This window comes from Citrus sinensis, chromosome 2, assembly GCF_022201045.2.
Source record: "Citrus sinensis cultivar Valencia sweet orange chromosome 2, DVS_A1.0, whole genome shotgun sequence".
Lineage (NCBI taxonomy): Eukaryota > Viridiplantae > Streptophyta > Magnoliopsida > Sapindales > Rutaceae > Citrus > Citrus sinensis.
The window spans coordinates 17322924-17341078 of NC_068557.1; the positions used below are offsets into that span (position 1 = coordinate 17322924).

Here is an 18155-nt window from a genome sequence, read left to right on the forward strand (position 1 = left end):
TTTCTTATCTGCTGTGCCTCTGATTCGGTTGTTATGTTTCAGAACCTTCCATTTTGTTTCCTCTACTGTTTTATGTTTATTTTCTACTGCCTCACTACTATTGCAGGATCGGAAAACACCACCCAGTATTGAACTTCAGTTGTATTGGGGAATGACCCTAGACAGGGGCTATTTGTCACCTTACTTCATCACCAATCATAAGACGAAAGAATGTGTAAGCATTTTGAGATATCAATAAATTAATTGACGTTTTATGAGAAATTTGTGATTCTATAAAGGATAGATATATTGACAATGAAGTAATTGAGATTGCTTAGTTCTTACCATGAAGATATAACTTTGGATCAGCCTTGTTATTAATCAACTAGTGATTTCATTTTTACTAGGTTTTACGAGATCCTTATATCATGATCCTTGAGAAAAAGGTTTCGAACTGCGTCTTCTTTGACTTATTGACAGAGATTGGACCAGTTAGAAGATATAATGGCACAGATGTACTGATCATTGCTGAAGATATTGAAAATGATCTCCTAGCAAGTCTTGTCTTAAATGGAGTGGCTACAGCAACCAAGGTGAACTTATACTTGACAGTGTTTTGCTGTTAAGAGATGGCCTACTTGAAGAATCTTCTATCATTCAATTATTCATTTAATTTTACAAAGTGAAGTTTCATATGTCTTCTCATTTTTTGTGGGTTCTGAATTGCTTGAAGGCTTGTGTCATAAAACCTCCTGGATTTGGAGAAAGTAGGAAGGCTAGCCTTCGGGACATTGCCAAATTCACGTATGGGAAGGTTGGTTCATTTGATAAATGCTCCACCTTGCTTTGCATGATTATTATGTGATTTACAAAACAATGTGTTCCTTTCTTTCTCTTTTAGGTCATGACAGGAAAAGATTTTGAATGCGTATCTCTTGGCCATGCTGAGAAGGTGAGAGATATCAGATATCAGTGACTGGTATATAATTTTCTTTGGTGTGAAGAAAAGATTTATTTTACCTAAGTAGAGCACATCATGAGAACGTTCTTCTCATCCTTGTTTCTGGTGGACTTTAATCCTTTCTTCTGGTACAACTTTGGCATAGTAATATATTAATTTTCATTTCCTTGTGTATATTGACAAGAGAGACGAGGTTTTGCTCAAACAATATGTCTTAGCCCTCTTTTATCATTGTAGATTACGGTATCAAAGGATCAGACGGTTATCCTTCTTTGTAAGGCTTGCATAGGACACGAAAAGGTCTGTGTTGTGACATTTCACATGATTTTCCAACAAGTTACCAGAATTTTCAATTGTGTTTATAATTTGAAGCGACTCTGCTTTTCAGTTTATACTGTTTGGCTCTTTTGTGCTTCTTTGGGCTGTTTCTATATTTTTGGACAACTTGCTTACCCTTTCGCTAATTTTCTTTTCTTAAATATGTCTGTTGCAGTTGTTACAGTGGAGATTCACAATGGAAAATTTACAAGATTTCCCGGAAGAGAGCTGTACAAAGCACTCTTATCTCGCTGCTGTTATAAAGGTTTGGTTATTTGGAATTGTAAATTAGTTCTTCAAGAGCTTTGAAACTGACTTGTGCTGGGCATAGAATGAAAGTTCTCAGCCTAACATGACCTATTAGCACGATCCATTTGGGCCAAGTCATGACCAGGTCTAAACTCTAAATCCTGGTTGGCCAGCCAAGAAATTTGAATTTTCTTTTATCTGCTATTAAAAAAGTTGAATAAACTCATTTATAGGGAGGATCAATGATCAGGTCATTTTGGATAAAATGATTTAATTAATTGACTAATTCTTTGGATTCAAATTACATTCCCATCTTCATATGATTATAATTGAAGTATAGAGTAGACTGATACCGTACAAATACTTTGATACTTTAAAATGGGAAAAAGAGAAGAAAAACAGTACCAAACAGTCAATTAGACATTATAATATATGTGAAGTTTTGGAACTGGATTTTGGTAGAAGTATATATTCCTTGCTAATAGGAACGTGCCAAAGATGAATCAATTTGCTTGTTTGGTTACAGTAATTGCATTTAGAAGACATGACTGCATCTTATTCTGTTGTTGCATCATGCTATAAATGAAATTTGGCTCGTTGAGATGAAAGATTGTTGAATTAGAGATGTTAGGTAAGGAAGTATTCTGATTTGAAATGAAATGGGTGCTGTTGTTGTAAGGTCTGTGGAAGTAATAAAGCTGAAGTGCGTGAAAAGAAGGATAGAGTTGCTAATGCCATAAATGCTGTCAAGGCTGCAAAGGAAGGAGTTGGTAAACCTCTTATATTTTTGGCTTTTGTTGGTCTATCTTGTTTGATTGATGCATGACATACAAATGTTATATGTATTCTGATGCATTTGCAGTTAGTGTCATGTCACTTTTATATGCCTGCAAGGAGTTGGATAAATTGCAAACTGCTAACCATGGTCAGAAGATTGGTGTTCAAGTTATCCAATATGCTCTTGAGGTTTTCTTTATTCTTCTTTTTAATTATGTATGTGATATTTCTAAAACCTCTTATTGTCTATCTGTCTAAAGGCAGAGGGCTGCTAAGATTATTCCTCGTTGAAAGGTGAAAAGTGACATATACTTCACAAAATGCATGCGTGGTTTTCGTTATGGGGCATGAGCCTTATCTTTTATGTATCTCAAGAGTGAATCATGGTAGAGAATATTGGTAACAAAATGTCTAGTTTTTCAGAGCCTTCTGATTGGTTGAGCCTGCATCTGCAGATGCTGGTGAGCGCGATTGCGTATAGCACTGGAGTTGATGGGTCAGTTGTTAGCAAGCTACTCGAGGGATCCAAGCCTCTGTTTCCCCCTTTTTCGAATAATGGAAATTTGAAAAGGAAACGAGTGAAATTCGAGGGTTGGGAATTAAGGTGGGTACTTTGATCTACATTTGTGTCAGGTGAAAATGCAGATATGCTTATGCCAGAAATTGTTTTTCCATTGAAAACCATAAGAGCAGTCTTGGTGGAGGCTACAAGGTAACTAGTTATTTAAAACCTTTAAGCTTATGCTAATTTTTTATCTAAGCACATATTAATTCTTTCTTCTTGTGTAGTGAGATGTTAGCAAGACTTTGAAATTGAGGCTCTTAAGGTGGCTCAGCTTGTCTTTCCAAGAATATTTGCAAAGAAAGTTCCAGCTGATACAAGCCTCCAGAGTAAAACAAAGGCAGAATGGAGGCTTCTATCAGCTTTCACTGGGTGCTGTTATGGTTACGGTGATTTATAATCTAAATTCTCATGGCACATTATATTTATTTATTATTTGTTTGAAAAGCATACATTAAGCTTTTTCATAAACTATACACGAACAAGAAACGGAATATATTGGTCATCAGGAGTTGCGCCTTAGATAAATAATACATGGATGCTCCAACTTCTTATATGCAGTTTATTTTTTTTCTTTTTCCCCTTATTTTCCCTTTTCTATTAGAAGCAAAAATATTCTCGACATCCCATTTCTAATCTATGTATATAATATCCCTCCAATAAAATGTTGCCAGATTATGATTGCTATTACCATTAGCAAGAGGTGAGTGGTAGATTTGTTGTTTTGTTGCAAAATTAATATGTCAACTTTATTGCAAACTTTGCCCTTGAAATCGGAAGTCTTCTATATTTTTTTAATTTTTTGAAAAAATAAGAATGGTATTTAAATAAGAAGGGATATCGACGGAATTGAACTGATGGTGTACTTGTTTATCAGTCACATTCATGTTTATTTTTCAGAAAATACAATCCATAATAAGAATCAATTTTATAGGACCACTCAAAATGAGAATGTGGAATAAAAATCTCATTTTCTAAACTGGTCTTTTTTTTTTCACCCTTATTGATATTGAAATTCAAAAATTTCTTTTTCAACCCCATATAAATACATAAAAAAAATCAATTACTTCAATGATTTTATTATTTAAAATTAACATTTATAAAAAATTATTATAAAAGAATTTTTTTTTCTGGAAAACTAGTTTAGCTTAATATTATTAAGAAATATACATACATTTTAGTTTTATTAGTTTAGCTCAATTTTGCTTCTTTTTTTTTTGGAAGTCAGTGTTTTATATTTATTTTAGTGCATGTAATATGTAAAAATAACTTGATTTTACCTATTTTGATAAATTTACGTTATTTTGGATTTAAATATAAAAGGTATTAAAACTCCATTTATATCAGTTTTTTTAATTATTAATAATGTTCTCTTTGAGAAGGATGTAAGTCTTCCATCACTTTCATTTTGTGTCACATTATAATTTGTGATACATTTGGCAACTTGCATTACATTGTATTGCAATTGCATTAAAACACTACTCTTATGCTAACTCATGCTTGGTTAAAATTTTTAGTTGCATTGCACTACATTTAAAAGTTGGCAAATATAAGAAAAGGTGTATAAAATAGATTCGCAGGGGAGACGGTGGTAGGGTTTCAGCTGTATTATAGTCAAACATTGTTTATATTTTAATTATAATCATATAACTTTTATTATTTAATGAATTATAGGAAATTTAAATTTATTATATATTAATTTATATTTAAATAAAAATTTAATTTAATTAATAATAAAAGATAGTAACACACCTAAATATTTAATAAATAAATGATTATACATTATTTTATTTCATTAAATATAATCATTTTAATTATTTACTTTAAATATGAAAAAGTATTTTAATTTTATTTTATCATTTATTATTCAATAAAAATTAATTTATAACTTAATATCATATTGTTTTATAAATATAATATAATTTAATTTATATTATATTATGTAATTATATAGTATTATACTTTTAAATATAATATTAAATTTTACTACATTATAATATGATTATACTATATTCCAATAACTAATATATAGAGATAAATTAGATTATAATATAATATTATTAATATTATAACATAGTATTGTAGTGTTTTATTATTTAATCATAGTATATGATTAAATCATGTTTATTATAAAATTAATATATAAAAATAATTATTTAATACTTAATTTCAATAATTAATAATGGAATCCTAAAATATTAATAAATTTAAATAATATTAATTTAATTTTGACATCAATATAAAAATAATATTATTATCATAATATTGTCTATGTTGGGCCAAACATAATATTGCAATGTAGATATCCTAATGCAATACATCGTAACACAATACAATTAATGCAAAAAGTGTGCCAAACAAATCCATAAAGCACAAAAATTAAAGAAAGTGAAAGGACAATAAAAACAGGCAAAAAAATAAAAACAGGTCGTATTCTTTAGTCAAGACTCAAGGGTGGAAATTGATACTATTTGCAATTATTAGGTGGAAAATTGATTTTCTTTTTCCCAATGGATATAACATTGATGGATGATACAGATTTTATACAGTTGGCGCAAAATTGAATTAATTTAAATTTTTGTAGCATTTTCTATATTGGAGTAATATTCAAATCAACAGCTGATAATATCTTTAAATTTCAATAACTTTAATTAGCATCATCAACAATCAGTTGAAATGTTATCAATATAATTCCTCGGGAGGAAAATTGTCGGCTAGTCTTATTAGTCAGCACGATTTCTTGAGTCATTATCACTCAGACTCACTCTTAAATTTGAATATGTAGGTAGATTTCTAATTAATTAAATTGAATAGTTGTGTTTTGTACCCGTGATCACTTGAATTCCACTAATAATTATTAAAAGTTGAAGAGCATCAAATTTATTTTTTTTTCAAACTTGTCGAGGATTGAAAACCATTGTTGAATCATTAATAGGAAAATCATTCGAAAAAACGTAGAATGAGGATGCAAGACAGCAAGAATATTAATAAGTATGTTAAAGCCGGCTAAATTAAGAAAATTTTATGTAAAATGTAATAAAAAATATAAAGACATTTTTGAGTAGTCAATTTTAGCTTTCTTTTACAAAATAGTATTATAAAAGACAATTGGTAAAATGTAATAAAAATGGCACGAGAAAAGGTTAGTAGAGGTGATTTTCCTTGTAGTTATTAAAACATATGAAGTAATGGACACACACACATATTCAGTACTTCTATTTACCCCTATTTATTAATAGGTGGGAAATTAAAGTCGTAATTACCATAATGTATTATGAATTGATATGTGAAATATAAATATTAACAAAAGCTAATTTGTAGACTAATAAAGTAAACCATATTTTATGGGCACTAGATACATTAATCTAATGTCAAATGAGATATACCACGTGATATTTCAAACTGTAGTCCAATTTTCAGCATTTGCATATGGTTTTATAAGCTAGTAAACCAATAAAATATACCATGAGAAATCAAAGGCTATTGCATATATTGCACCACTGGATATATATATATATACACATATAACTTCCGTTAATCTTCCATGGCCATGCATTAGAATAAAATAATCTAACCGCACAGACTATATCCGATTGATAAATTTTGAAATTATTTTGATTACATGATAATCGAATTATCTTATAACATTAAGGATATGAATTAAGTACTATTTTATCAATTTTGAGTATCGCATTGAGTTTTCAAATTAATTAAATGTTGAAACTCTTTCATGTTTGGCCTGACATTATTACTTAATAAAATTACGAAAAGCCAATAATGAATGGTGAAGGATACATAGTAAAATAAACTTTAAAATGTAATTAAGTATTCCCATGAATTTTGTGTAATTAAACAAAATATGTTATTTAAGTGAAATTGTGAGAATATTTAAAATTGTAGGGGTGGTCACTAAAATTTCTCGGACTTGAGCAAACTACACGATCCCACACGGTTTATTTTAACAAATACAACTTGTTAACCGCTGACTGTTGGTAGAATAAGTTCGTATCAATAAAACACAATTCAAACTCATATTTGCAAGCAGCAAACAATATCTCATCAAGGAACAAATTTGAGTGGAGTTTTTGGTCAATCAATCTAAATAAATTTGAGTAGAGTTTTTTGGCAATTAATCAAGTTTTTGAGTTTTCAAAAAATTTATGTTCAAGGTAAATCTAGGAGCTATCATTACAAGAAAGCAATGGATATTGATCAACAAAGTTAGCACTGTATATATTCTTTGTAATTTGATATTTAGAACTGTTATGATTATTTTGTTATTGAGTAGAGAGATGGTTATGTGGAGATTTCAGCTATGTAACCATGTAATGACCAATGCTTTAAAATCAAACACTTGTTCGATAATTTGACAAAACAAAAAAAAACATGTAGAAATGTAAGAAAAATGAGCATGTAATGTCTGGCAGTCATGCTTCTAGGGGAAAGAGGCTGACAAAGAACTAATACATTTTTTAAGTTGGTTGCTTCAGTGATTCTGAGCAGTCAGCATTCTTTAAGCCATATATTCATGTAGAAACCTTCAAATAGAAAACCGTAAAATTCTTTGAACTCCTGAGGAATAAATCTTTCTAGACATATATAGTTTGTAATTTTATTCCTTGTTAATTGATATCAGTTAATTCAGAAACTTTGGGTCTTGTGTGGTTTCAAGACAGTTGTGACCTTTGTGCACTAAGGGCCCGTTTGGGAGTGTGGTGAGGTGGCTGGGTTGTCAAAGCCTAGCTACTAAAGTGTTTGGTAACACTTATACCTGGGTTTTGACAATTTAGCAGATTTGTTTTCCCAGCTGCAAGTTTAATTACTAAATTAGCCTTATATATTATTCCATTTCAATTTTATCAAACAGTCGTGTCAGTGGGAGTTCTATTTCAAATCGATTTTTTTAAACAAACCCTAAACACCCATTCTCATCAGCACGATTCCGACTGTGGGAGTTCCAATTGATGCGATTCCGACACTGGCCACTCTCATACGCCTCTGTCAGTGGTGCGTTTTCCTCTACCTGTTGTTCATTTTTTAGTGCTCCTTTACTCTATTGCAAGCAATTTTTCATTTTCTTCCTTTTCGTTCATAAAATGTTGGGGCTTTTGTTTAGAATAAATTGATGGGTGATGGGTCATGTGTGATTTATTTGCTTGTAACCATTGTTTTTATCGTAGTTTTTATTTTTGTAGTTGCTTTTTGTAGACATGCACAGCCCCTGTTTGATTTGAGTTTCTAGTTCTACAAAACATTAAATAATAAAATGCATGCCTACGTTATGAAATACTATGCTTCAGTAAACAAAGGGAAGTTTGTCAAATTCCAGATTTCAAGTTGATGTTTTGGCACAGTCAAAAGAAGGGGGAAAGTGTTGCAATTGCAATTGTATAGGTCTTATCCAATTTCTTTGGGATGGGCCAAAAGAATAGTACAGGAAATATCAAAGCACGTAGCAAATTTGAGATTGTGAGGCTAAATGCAATTGCAGTTTGTACCTAATGATTGTTTAGTTGAATTTCTTTGTTTCCTAGTCTGGTTTGTCTTTTGTTACTTTATTGACTTGCTTGTAATTGTTTCTATTCGTGGGCTATGATCATTATTGTTTGCTGGAAAAGTATTTCAAGTAAACTAAGTGTTTGATTAAAAGTATTTCAAGTAAAGTAACAACTAAAGTAACTTGTTCTGGTTTGTCTTTTTTTAAAAAAATTTTTTAATATCGAATTATTTTTCCTTCCACCATCCATAACAAGATTCTAGTAATTTTCTTAACTTCTATGTTCTTATTTTTCCTGTATTGTTGTTTGACAAAGAAATATTTTTTTTCCTAGGTTTAAGTGTATGAAATTATGTCTAATAGCTCAACTAGTAAGGCTACCTGGAACCCCCAGACTTTAGATGTATTTTGTGACGTATGCATTAAAGAGGTGGATGCCGGACATCGTCCTGGGACTCATTTGACTTCCCAAGGATATGAAAATTTGATTAAGGAGTTCATTAGAGAAACTGGATTAGATTACAACAGAACTCAAATGAAAAATAAATGGGATTCTCTTAGAACTGATTGGAAATTGTGGAAGAATTTGATTGGCAAGGAAGCTGGTTTAGGGTGGAATCATAGGTTGAGGACAATTGATGCAAGTGAGGAATGGTGGGAAAAGAAAATAAAGGAAAATCCGCAATTCAGCAGATTTCGGAAAAATGGTATTGATTCAGAGTTGGAGAAAAAAATAAATTTAATGTTCATGAACACTGTGGCTACTGGTGAGCATGTTTGGGTTCCCTCATCTAGTTTTCCTTTAGAGAGTAATGACGCATCTGAATCTCTTCGTGTTGAGAGTACTGCTGACTCTGATGAGTATATTGTGTCTGATGATAGTAAGGGAAGCAAAGGTAAAAGAGTGGCCTTAAAAGGGAACAAAGTAGGAGGTGCTGTAAAACTATCAAGGCAGCTTGATCGTCTCATTGATGCAGTAGAGAAAAGGAACACAACTTCAAACTCTCAAAATGATACAAGTGGGAAAGAGATTTATAAAGCATTGGAAGTGGTTGCTTCTTTACCAAACATTGAGGCTGGGAGTAAAGTGTGGTTATTTGCTAGTCAGTTGTTTACGGACAAAGTGAAAAGGGATTTATTTAATGAGATAGAAGATCCAAATGTCAAATTGAAATGGCTTAATTATGAGAAAAATACAAAGTGAAAATGTATTGTATTTATGAAACAATATTTTGTAAATTATGTTTATGAATGAATACTTTTTATTTTGTCACTGATTACACTTTATATTACATTTACAATGTATATGAATTGTTGCTATTGATTTATTTGCTTGAGGCTTATTTATGGAAAATTTTCTGGACTATTTGCTTGAGGAAAAATAATAGCATATGTGTTTTTGGTATTAGTTCCTATACGGTTAAGTTTTGTAATTCTGACATGCTCCATGGCCTACTTTTGTTGTATTTTTGTGTGAAAACTAGGGCGACAGCCTTTGCAGTGTTGAATGGAAATTCTAGAATGGAAATCATACTTCTTCGTATGTGTTTTTTCTAGGGTTGCAGTTGCACATTATTTATGAAAAATGGTTGATATGATTTTATAAATATGGTCTTGAATGAATATAACTATATTACATGAAATAGTAGATTAGTAATAGGTGTGACCATGAGTGTGTGCAAGTGATGGCATGAGAACTTTTGAAAAAGGTGTGATTTTTTGCATGTTGTTCGCCAAAAGTAGATCCTCATATTGCTTTTGTTGCCTGCTCCACCACTACTGTAAGGAAAATTCCTTATTGAAAGTTCAGTTTTGACTACTTTATTGCATTTATATGGTGTGCCATTTTCTATTCCATGTAATAAACGTTAATCTACACTTGCCAGTTTTGAAACAATGAGTTTCCTCCAAAGTATAAAAAATAATCCCTTCATTTTTTATTTCTTCTTGTGCACTTGATCGGTATAGAATTTTTTTTCTCTTTACTTAGATGAGTTTCTACTGGAGAGGCCAGCTAGAGAAGTTTTGTTATAAACATTAATATGAGAATTATGGAAAAAAAATTTCTCTTTACTTTACGATATGATATGTTTGTACGCTTTAGAAAATGGAAATTTTTCTGGACTATTTGCTTGAGGAAAAATAGTAGCATTGAAATTATTATTAGTATATCTTCCATAATTATGTCTTAAACTTTCAGCAAGCTCTGGCTCTTGGCGTATAATTTCCTTCACAAAATCCACATGCCCAAGCATACATAATTAATTTATCCTGTTGAAGCAATTCTAACGAGGTAGGCATACTCCCTTTTAATTTACTTTGAGAGTGGAGTTTGAATTCAGCCAGCTGATAGTTTGATATAAAAATATGGATAATGATGAAGAGGAGTTTGACCAGCTTGTTTGTGTAACAGCTGTTTTGATGCATCATTATTATTTGACATTCATCCATAAGGAGCCTTGTATGAATTCTACTCAAACAGGGCATAAATGGTTGATAGAAATACTTGGTGGAAATGTAAGCAGGTGCTTTAACATGTTTCGAATGAATAGTGATGTATTTTTAAGATTATGCACCGACTTAGAAGATAATTATGGGTTAAAGAGTTCAAGGAGAACATGTGGCGCTGAGATGTTAGGAATGTTTTTGTATATACTAGGACAAAGTGTAGGAAATCGGTCTACAATGGAGCGGTTCCAACATTCTGGTGAGACTGTGAGTAGATATTTTGACAAAATATTTGATAGTGTGTGTCGTATGTCCGTAGATTTGATAAAACCGTTAGATCCTGACTTTATTACCACTCCCAAAGAGATATCTGAAGATTCAATATATATGCCTTACTTTAAGGATTGTATTGGTGCTATTGATGGTGTTCGTATACCTGACTCAATATCTTCGGAGGATCAAATTCCATTTATTGGTGGAAAAGGGACATAAACTCAAAATGTAATGGTTGTATGTAGCTTTGATATGCAATTCATATTTGCAGTGGCTGGTTGGGAAGGCAGTGCCCATGATGCAAGGGTATTTCAAACAACTATTACGAATCCTGCGTTCAATTTTCCAAACCCTCCTCCAGGTTTGTGTTTCTAATTTTTTTTTATATATACTTATTCAATTGATTAGATTGTGTTATTTATTTTTGTATTTTTCTTTTTTATTTTTAGAAAAATACTATTTAGTAGATGCAGGATATCCGGAGTTATGTGGGTACTTAGGACCATATAAGGGTGAAAGATATCACCTTCCTGAATTTTGTAGAGGTAGCTAACCAATGGGTTATAAAGAATTGTTCAACTACAAGCACTCTTCCTTAAGAAGTGTTATTGAGCGTACTTTTGGGCTTTGGAAGAATACATGGAAGATTTTACGAAGTATGCCAAGCTATCCATTCAAGAAGCAGGTGAAAATAGTTATTGCTACCATGGCCTTGCATAATTATATCAGAAGATATTCACAAAATAATGATCATTTTGATGAAATGACGGATGAACCAAGTCATAGTATTAGCGAACATATTGCATCTCATGAAGAAAGTTATGAAACAATTGATAGCACAACTCAAGATATAATAATCTTGAAAAATGGCATTGCTGCAAGTTTAATGGAGGTACAACAACAGAAATATTTATACAAATTTTGTAATTAATTACATTTTAATTTTATTTTGTTTTGTTTTGTTGTATGATTTTTATTAGATATATTTGGTATTGTAAATAATACTCGATTAATCATATCATGTACAAACCGAAGCAATTTGGAGAAGCATATCATGTACACTGCCCGGTTGGCATTGTCAATAATAGTTATTTAAAATTATTTATAATTGGCCCCATGATGTGTTTTATAAATTATTTACTACAACTTGTGCAAAAAAATAAATTTGATTTATTAAATATTAATTTAATTTGTAAAGTAATAAATCGTAATTGTATGTCAATATAATAATTTGAAGAATGAAAAATAATTGATTTGTTAACAATTAAAAATAATGTTATTTAAAATTAGTTATTACAAATATTCATCCACTCTACAGCTATTAAAATTTATCAAACACCATCAGTAGCTGCAGCTTAAAATCTACAGCATTTTTATCAAACACCATCAGCAGCTGCAGCTTAAAAGCTACAGCACCTTTACCAAACACCATCAACTTCCACTTCACATCTATAGCTTTTACTCCACAGCAACTGCAGGTTAAAAGCTACAGCACCTCACTCCTAAGCGCACCCTAAATCATGAATCTATTTAAGAAGAGAAGTCCAAATTTGATTTTGTAAATTTCGTCCATAACTAGACACATTTATCTATCAAAGAATATATATTATGCAATCTCATATATTCTAGATCAATACAGTTAAATCATGAAATTTGGTTGATACTCATTTACTTGGTTGCTTCAGTGATTCTGAGCAGTCAGCATTCTTTAAGCCATATCTTCATGTAGAAAACTTCAAATAAAAAACCGTAAAATTCTTTGAACTCCTGAGGAATAAATATTTCTAGAAATGTATAGTTTGTAATTTTATTAATTGTTAATTGATATCAATTAATGCAGAAACTTCGGGTCTTGTGTAGTTTCAAGATAGTTGTGACCTTTGTGCACTAAATTGTGAAAATCTTTAAGAAGAGAAGTCCAAATGTGATTTTATAAATTTCATCCATAACTAGACACATTTATCTATCAAAGGATATATATATATTATGCAATCTCATATATTATAGATCAATACAGTTAAATCATGAAATTTGACTTATAATCATATACTTGGTTGCTTGAGTGATTTTGAGCAGTTGGCATTCTTTAATCCATATCTTCATGTAAAAATCTTCAAAAAGATAACCGTAAAATTATTTGAACTCTTGAGGAATAATATTTCTAGAAATAAATAATTTGTAATTTTATTCCTTGTTAATTGATATCAATTAATTCAGAAACTTCGGGTCTTGCGTAGTTCCAAGGCAGTTGTGGAAGATTTGGTTCTCTTTCAGTTTCCTATATGCAAATAATATTTTCAATGATAAATTTTCACCACATGCGTCTTCAATATTGTCCTTAATCTCTGCGATCCTCACCCTAAACTCATCTCCCTTGCCTGCGAAATTTTGACCACCTGATTCATTTTTACTATTTGAACATCTTTACTAGAAGGGTTCATCTTTTCCTTCCATGGGTGTGATTGCATATGAGTTATATTATGTTTAAGTGCTCCAACTACAATATACATTTTTTGTATCAATGCATAAGTATCTAAATTGTTCCTCTTCAGCTCACCAAGTTCATACCTAACAGTGGCATGATTAAAAGTCATCCCATCTATTTTTTCATTAAGCTTTGTCGATTCCTTCTCATGGTTGCAATTTTGAAAGTTTGCTTCACCCTCTCCGTTTGTTTTTATGCTTTTATGGAGCCCTCCATCATCTTTTCTTTCCATCTGCATTTTAATGGTAATATTTAGTCAATCGTGTAACATCAAGTATATCTATAAAATAATGATACTAACAAATAAAGTATCAATAAACAAAAATGAAGATTTTAACATCTATATTTTCATATTGGGCTTGTCTTTAATTTTTAGAATTTAAAGACCGACATTTAAATTTCAATTGTAAGACGTTAATAGTCAGCTAAATTCCCTCCTCAAAATAATATAAATTCGTAAAGTGCAACGAAAAAATCTCTTGGCGATATTATACTGTAGCAGATGCAAGGTCGACAACTAGACTGGCCAAATTCTGAATGTTGAGACTTTGAAAGATTGAATTTTCTCTTGTTGCCTTCATTGAGAAAACGACAGAGAATTAAAAGAGAGAAAGTTCATTCCCACCGCATAAAGCCTAAGAGAGACAAAATTATTAATCTGGCTCTAAAATCTTCAGGTCTTCACAAAAGAACATATAACAAACTTGAAAAAAAAAATTGCCCCTTCAGATCCAAAAAGTATTGTGCTTCTAATCTTGTTTTGCATGCTTCAGCTGTAGTAATTAGTTGCTTTCCATGTAATCAACAAAACCCCCCAAAAAATTACACTAGAAACTGTGGTTTTGATCATATGTGATAAAAGTGAATTGAACTTCCCAGCAAGGGCTTCAATCTAAAAAGTACATGAGCCATTCTTTGTGATTAATTAATTACAACTTAATTACTTAATTATTTCTCTTGCATATGTAATTAGTTGACTTTATTCTGGCTGTAATAAATACCATGAGTTGTAAGAATCATTAACCTTCTTATAGGCCTCATATATGCATGATCGTATAGATAATGCTAATAAACGTTCTTCAAATTAAGTTCATTAATTTCATATTTCTGTCTTATATTTATGCTTCCAAATGGATAATTTTCTTGAGAATTTTCAACATACTCAATTATTTCTTGTCCAATATTATTCTAACAACTAAGAAGAATAAGAATAAAGGGACCCTTTATTTATGCTTTCAACCAAGAAGAATAAAGGGACCCTTTATGAAAAAAAAATAAAATTCTAAGAGCTATAAATCTTATATTTGGAGCATTTATGAAAATAATAATAATAATATTTTCAAGGGTCCCTTTATGATACCGTAATTTTTTTACGGTATCAGTAGTGTGGGAAATATATACCGTTAGATCTAATCAACAGTACATATTATTTATATTAATGAAAATTTTTAATTATTTTTAATTATGTTAATTGGTTAACAAACCTGTAAAATAGGTAATTTTAAATTTAAAATGAAAAAGAAACAGAGATATAGTCAAATACAATCTCTCTTTATCTCTCACGTTCATGTTTTTATAATTGGATTCTTTAAGATTATCTCTGTCTCCTTATGATTAGATGAAAGAGATTCAATAAATTTCTCTTAATAAATATTTCAGTAGTTTTAATCGTATTTTCAAATTGGAATTTTTTAATAACGTAACAGCTGTATTTTTATTGTATTGTCAATTTATTGCCTTGAGTATTTGCTGCCATGGTTTAAGATCTGTCCTATGCTGCTTAAAATCATTCTATAACGTGCCTAAAGGCACCAGGCGGTTTAGAGGCTCGTGTGGTTCACAGATTACCAGCCATAGAGAAAAAGTAAAAGGGGAGAGAACCATGAGGCAAGGTGCACTCACTACTAAAAAAATGACCTTTACTGACACTTAGTTTCTGACACTTTATAAAAAGTATCAGTAATTATGTACATATGCACCATTTTCCGCTTTTAACAAACAAGTATTATAAATTATTGATACTAACGTGTCAGTAAATTAAATATTAAAAATCACTAATACTACAGTATCAAAAGTTTAAAAAAAATAATTAGAATTGGTAAAACTTTGAACTCGAACCTAAGACTTCTAAAATCTAAAATACTTATGTTTGTTCCGCAAACCAGCAAACCGATAGAATTAAGACCCAAATATTATATTAAAAGATTAAAGAACAAAAATTAAAAAACAAAATCCCCAATCGATCTCTTACCCTCATTTCGTCTAAGTGAATAAAACTTACAAACGAAAACTTACAAAATCCCTAAATCTACCACGTCGCCGGCGCACCCAAAACCTCTCCTATCACTGCCGTCACTCGACTACCCACTGCCGTTGACTCCCATGCACCAAAGTCTGGTCTCTTTTGCTATCATCATCTCCTGTGCACCAAAGTTCAAAATCCCCTGTCGTGAAAGTTCAAAATCCCCTGTCGTGAAAGTTCAAAATCTCCTGTCGTGATTTATGATTTTGTGTCGTCGCCGGTAATAAATCCACTGTCGTCATCACCCTAAGGTCGTAACAGCTTCCACCCATCATCAATACTCAGCTATTCATCATTGGTATAATATATCAGCCTTTGTGGTCGCTGTTGTAGTCCCTTAATCTCCGTCGTCGCTTCCGTACTGCCTCAATCTCTATTCAAGGTAAGCTCAATCTTATGACTGCCTCAATCTCTATTCAAGGTAAGCTCAATCTTATGACTGCCTCAATCTCTGCCTTTTTTAATTTATTTCTTTCATTGGTCTTCTTTCTGTGCTCTCCTTAATTTCTAATTGATTACAATTACAAATTAAGATTTATTTTGATAATTTTGTTATAATTATTATTTTGACGAGATCAAATTTGTTTTGAAATATTTATAAAGAAATTTTATTTTTCTGTCCATTATCGCCAACTTATTACTTATACATGCGACGTGATAGAATTTACTTACCGCACAATTAACTATACTGATTTTGATGAAGTATTGCTCTTGAACATGTACTAGAATTATTGTTGCAATGAGTCTTTGATTATCGACATGTTATTAGCATCTCTTAATAGAAATATCTAGGTTATCCATGATGACTTTAAATTGAAAAATGGGCTTAATTGAAAATGGCATGATGGGCAAATAAAAGTCATGAACAAAAAAGTGAAGTGGAGGGTAAATGCAGTAGCATTAGGCATCTGGCGGCAGTAGAGGCAAGTAGGTGGAGATGGTCATGGTGGGTATTGTAATGTAATAAAGAAAAAAGGAATGGGTTGCAGTTGTAGTTGCCTATTGTAGAGTGAGAGGGACTCATGAACCCTTTTGTAATATTAACAAATATGTACACACATAAGCTATACATTTGTCTATGTGTACTTAATTCAACTAGATTTGGATTGCTATGAAGTCGGGTATGAAAATTATGTTTGATTTTAGTTTTCAATGGAAATTTCAAAGAGAATCCCACGCCATTAAAATTTCAAATAGGGAGGAGAGTCAAATGGTTGTTTCCCTTTTTCTATTTGGTTCTTCCCAAGTTGAAATGAAAACGAACATTAAAATAACATGTTCTTGATTGGGGTGAGCATTTGACTTGGTTCAATCCAAACTGAATCTAATTGAGCTGTATTATGGCAGTTCGGTTCAATTCGATTAGGCAATAAAAATCAAATGATTCATGTGATTTATTTAATCTATAATAAATATGAATAAAAGTGTATTTGAAAATAAGTGTAATATTATAAACTTATGTTGTTAGGGGAATTATTAGAGATTACAAAAATGGTAGGAGATAACAGTAACTGGAAAATTGGCAATCTACCCTGGGAAAAATGAAGAGAATAATTCTTCTTGCTGTATTTCTATTGTCAGCATTTGGTTTTGCTACGAGTATGTATACTTATATCATGGGAAGAACCAGAACTGCAACTAGAGTACATAGGCAGATGCAACTAGTTAGGACTGCGGAAATTTCTTTCTCTGTGGTTCAATTAATTGTTACGCTTGTTGTTTAGGAGAAATACGTCGACGAGACCAGGCTTGGTGAGCGGATATCTGATGGCAGAGTTCTGCGAACCGGTATGTCCCGTAAAAGCCTGGCGCGCGGGGGAACAGGAACAGAAATATCCTGCTCACCCACGAGCACGTCATCCACGAGGCCAATTTCCTGTAAGAGGCATAAGGCCATTCCGGCTAGAGGTCGAGAGGCGAGGAGACCCAGTCGACGACAGTGGGCAAGACGGGCTCCCCAGCCCGAGAATCTAAGTACGACAGCCACGCTTTTCCCAGAACCGTGGCGTAACACGCAAGATCTCACAGAACCACGATAACCACGCTTTTCCCAGAACCGTGGCGTAACACGCAAGATCTCACAGAACCACGACAGCCACGCTTTCCCCAGAACCGTGGCGTAACACGCAAGATCTCACAGAACCACGACAGCCACGCTTTCCCCAGAACCGTGGCGTAACACGCAAGATTCCGCGTTTGCCCATAACGCAGCAGTGAGAGCCCCATGCTGTCTAGAAAAAAGCGGAAGACTGGAATTCAGGGGAAGCCTATAAAAAGGTAACCAACGAAGGTAAAAAGGTTGGC

At 31.9% G+C, this 18155-nt stretch overlaps 2 protein-coding genes across 7 annotated transcripts in view; both read left to right on the forward strand.

Moving 5' to 3' along the window:
- Positions 1 to 3402, forward strand: part of LOC107175808 (chaperonin CPN60-2, mitochondrial-like) — a 78794-nt gene extending 75392 nt beyond the window's left edge. The window contains exons 7-16 of one of the 6 annotated variants that reach the window (XM_052433794.1): positions 107 to 214; positions 387 to 572; positions 713 to 793; positions 881 to 931; positions 1178 to 1240; positions 1434 to 1523; positions 2187 to 2277; positions 2370 to 2473; positions 2740 to 2996; positions 3074 to 3402. In XM_052433794.1, the coding sequence (XP_052289754.1) occupies positions 107 to 214; positions 387 to 572; positions 713 to 793; positions 881 to 931; positions 1178 to 1240; positions 1434 to 1523; positions 2187 to 2277; positions 2370 to 2473; positions 2740 to 2901 (936 nt within the window). In that variant the 3' untranslated portion in view covers positions 2902 to 2996; positions 3074 to 3402. The other 5 variants (XM_052433799.1, XM_052433800.1, XM_052433801.1 and 2 more) reach the window with 5 other exon arrangements.
- Positions 1 to 18155, forward strand: part of LOC102622326 (chaperonin CPN60-2, mitochondrial-like) — a 55501-nt gene that overhangs the window by 950 nt on the left and 36396 nt on the right. The gene's annotated exons all lie outside the window — the stretch shown is intronic.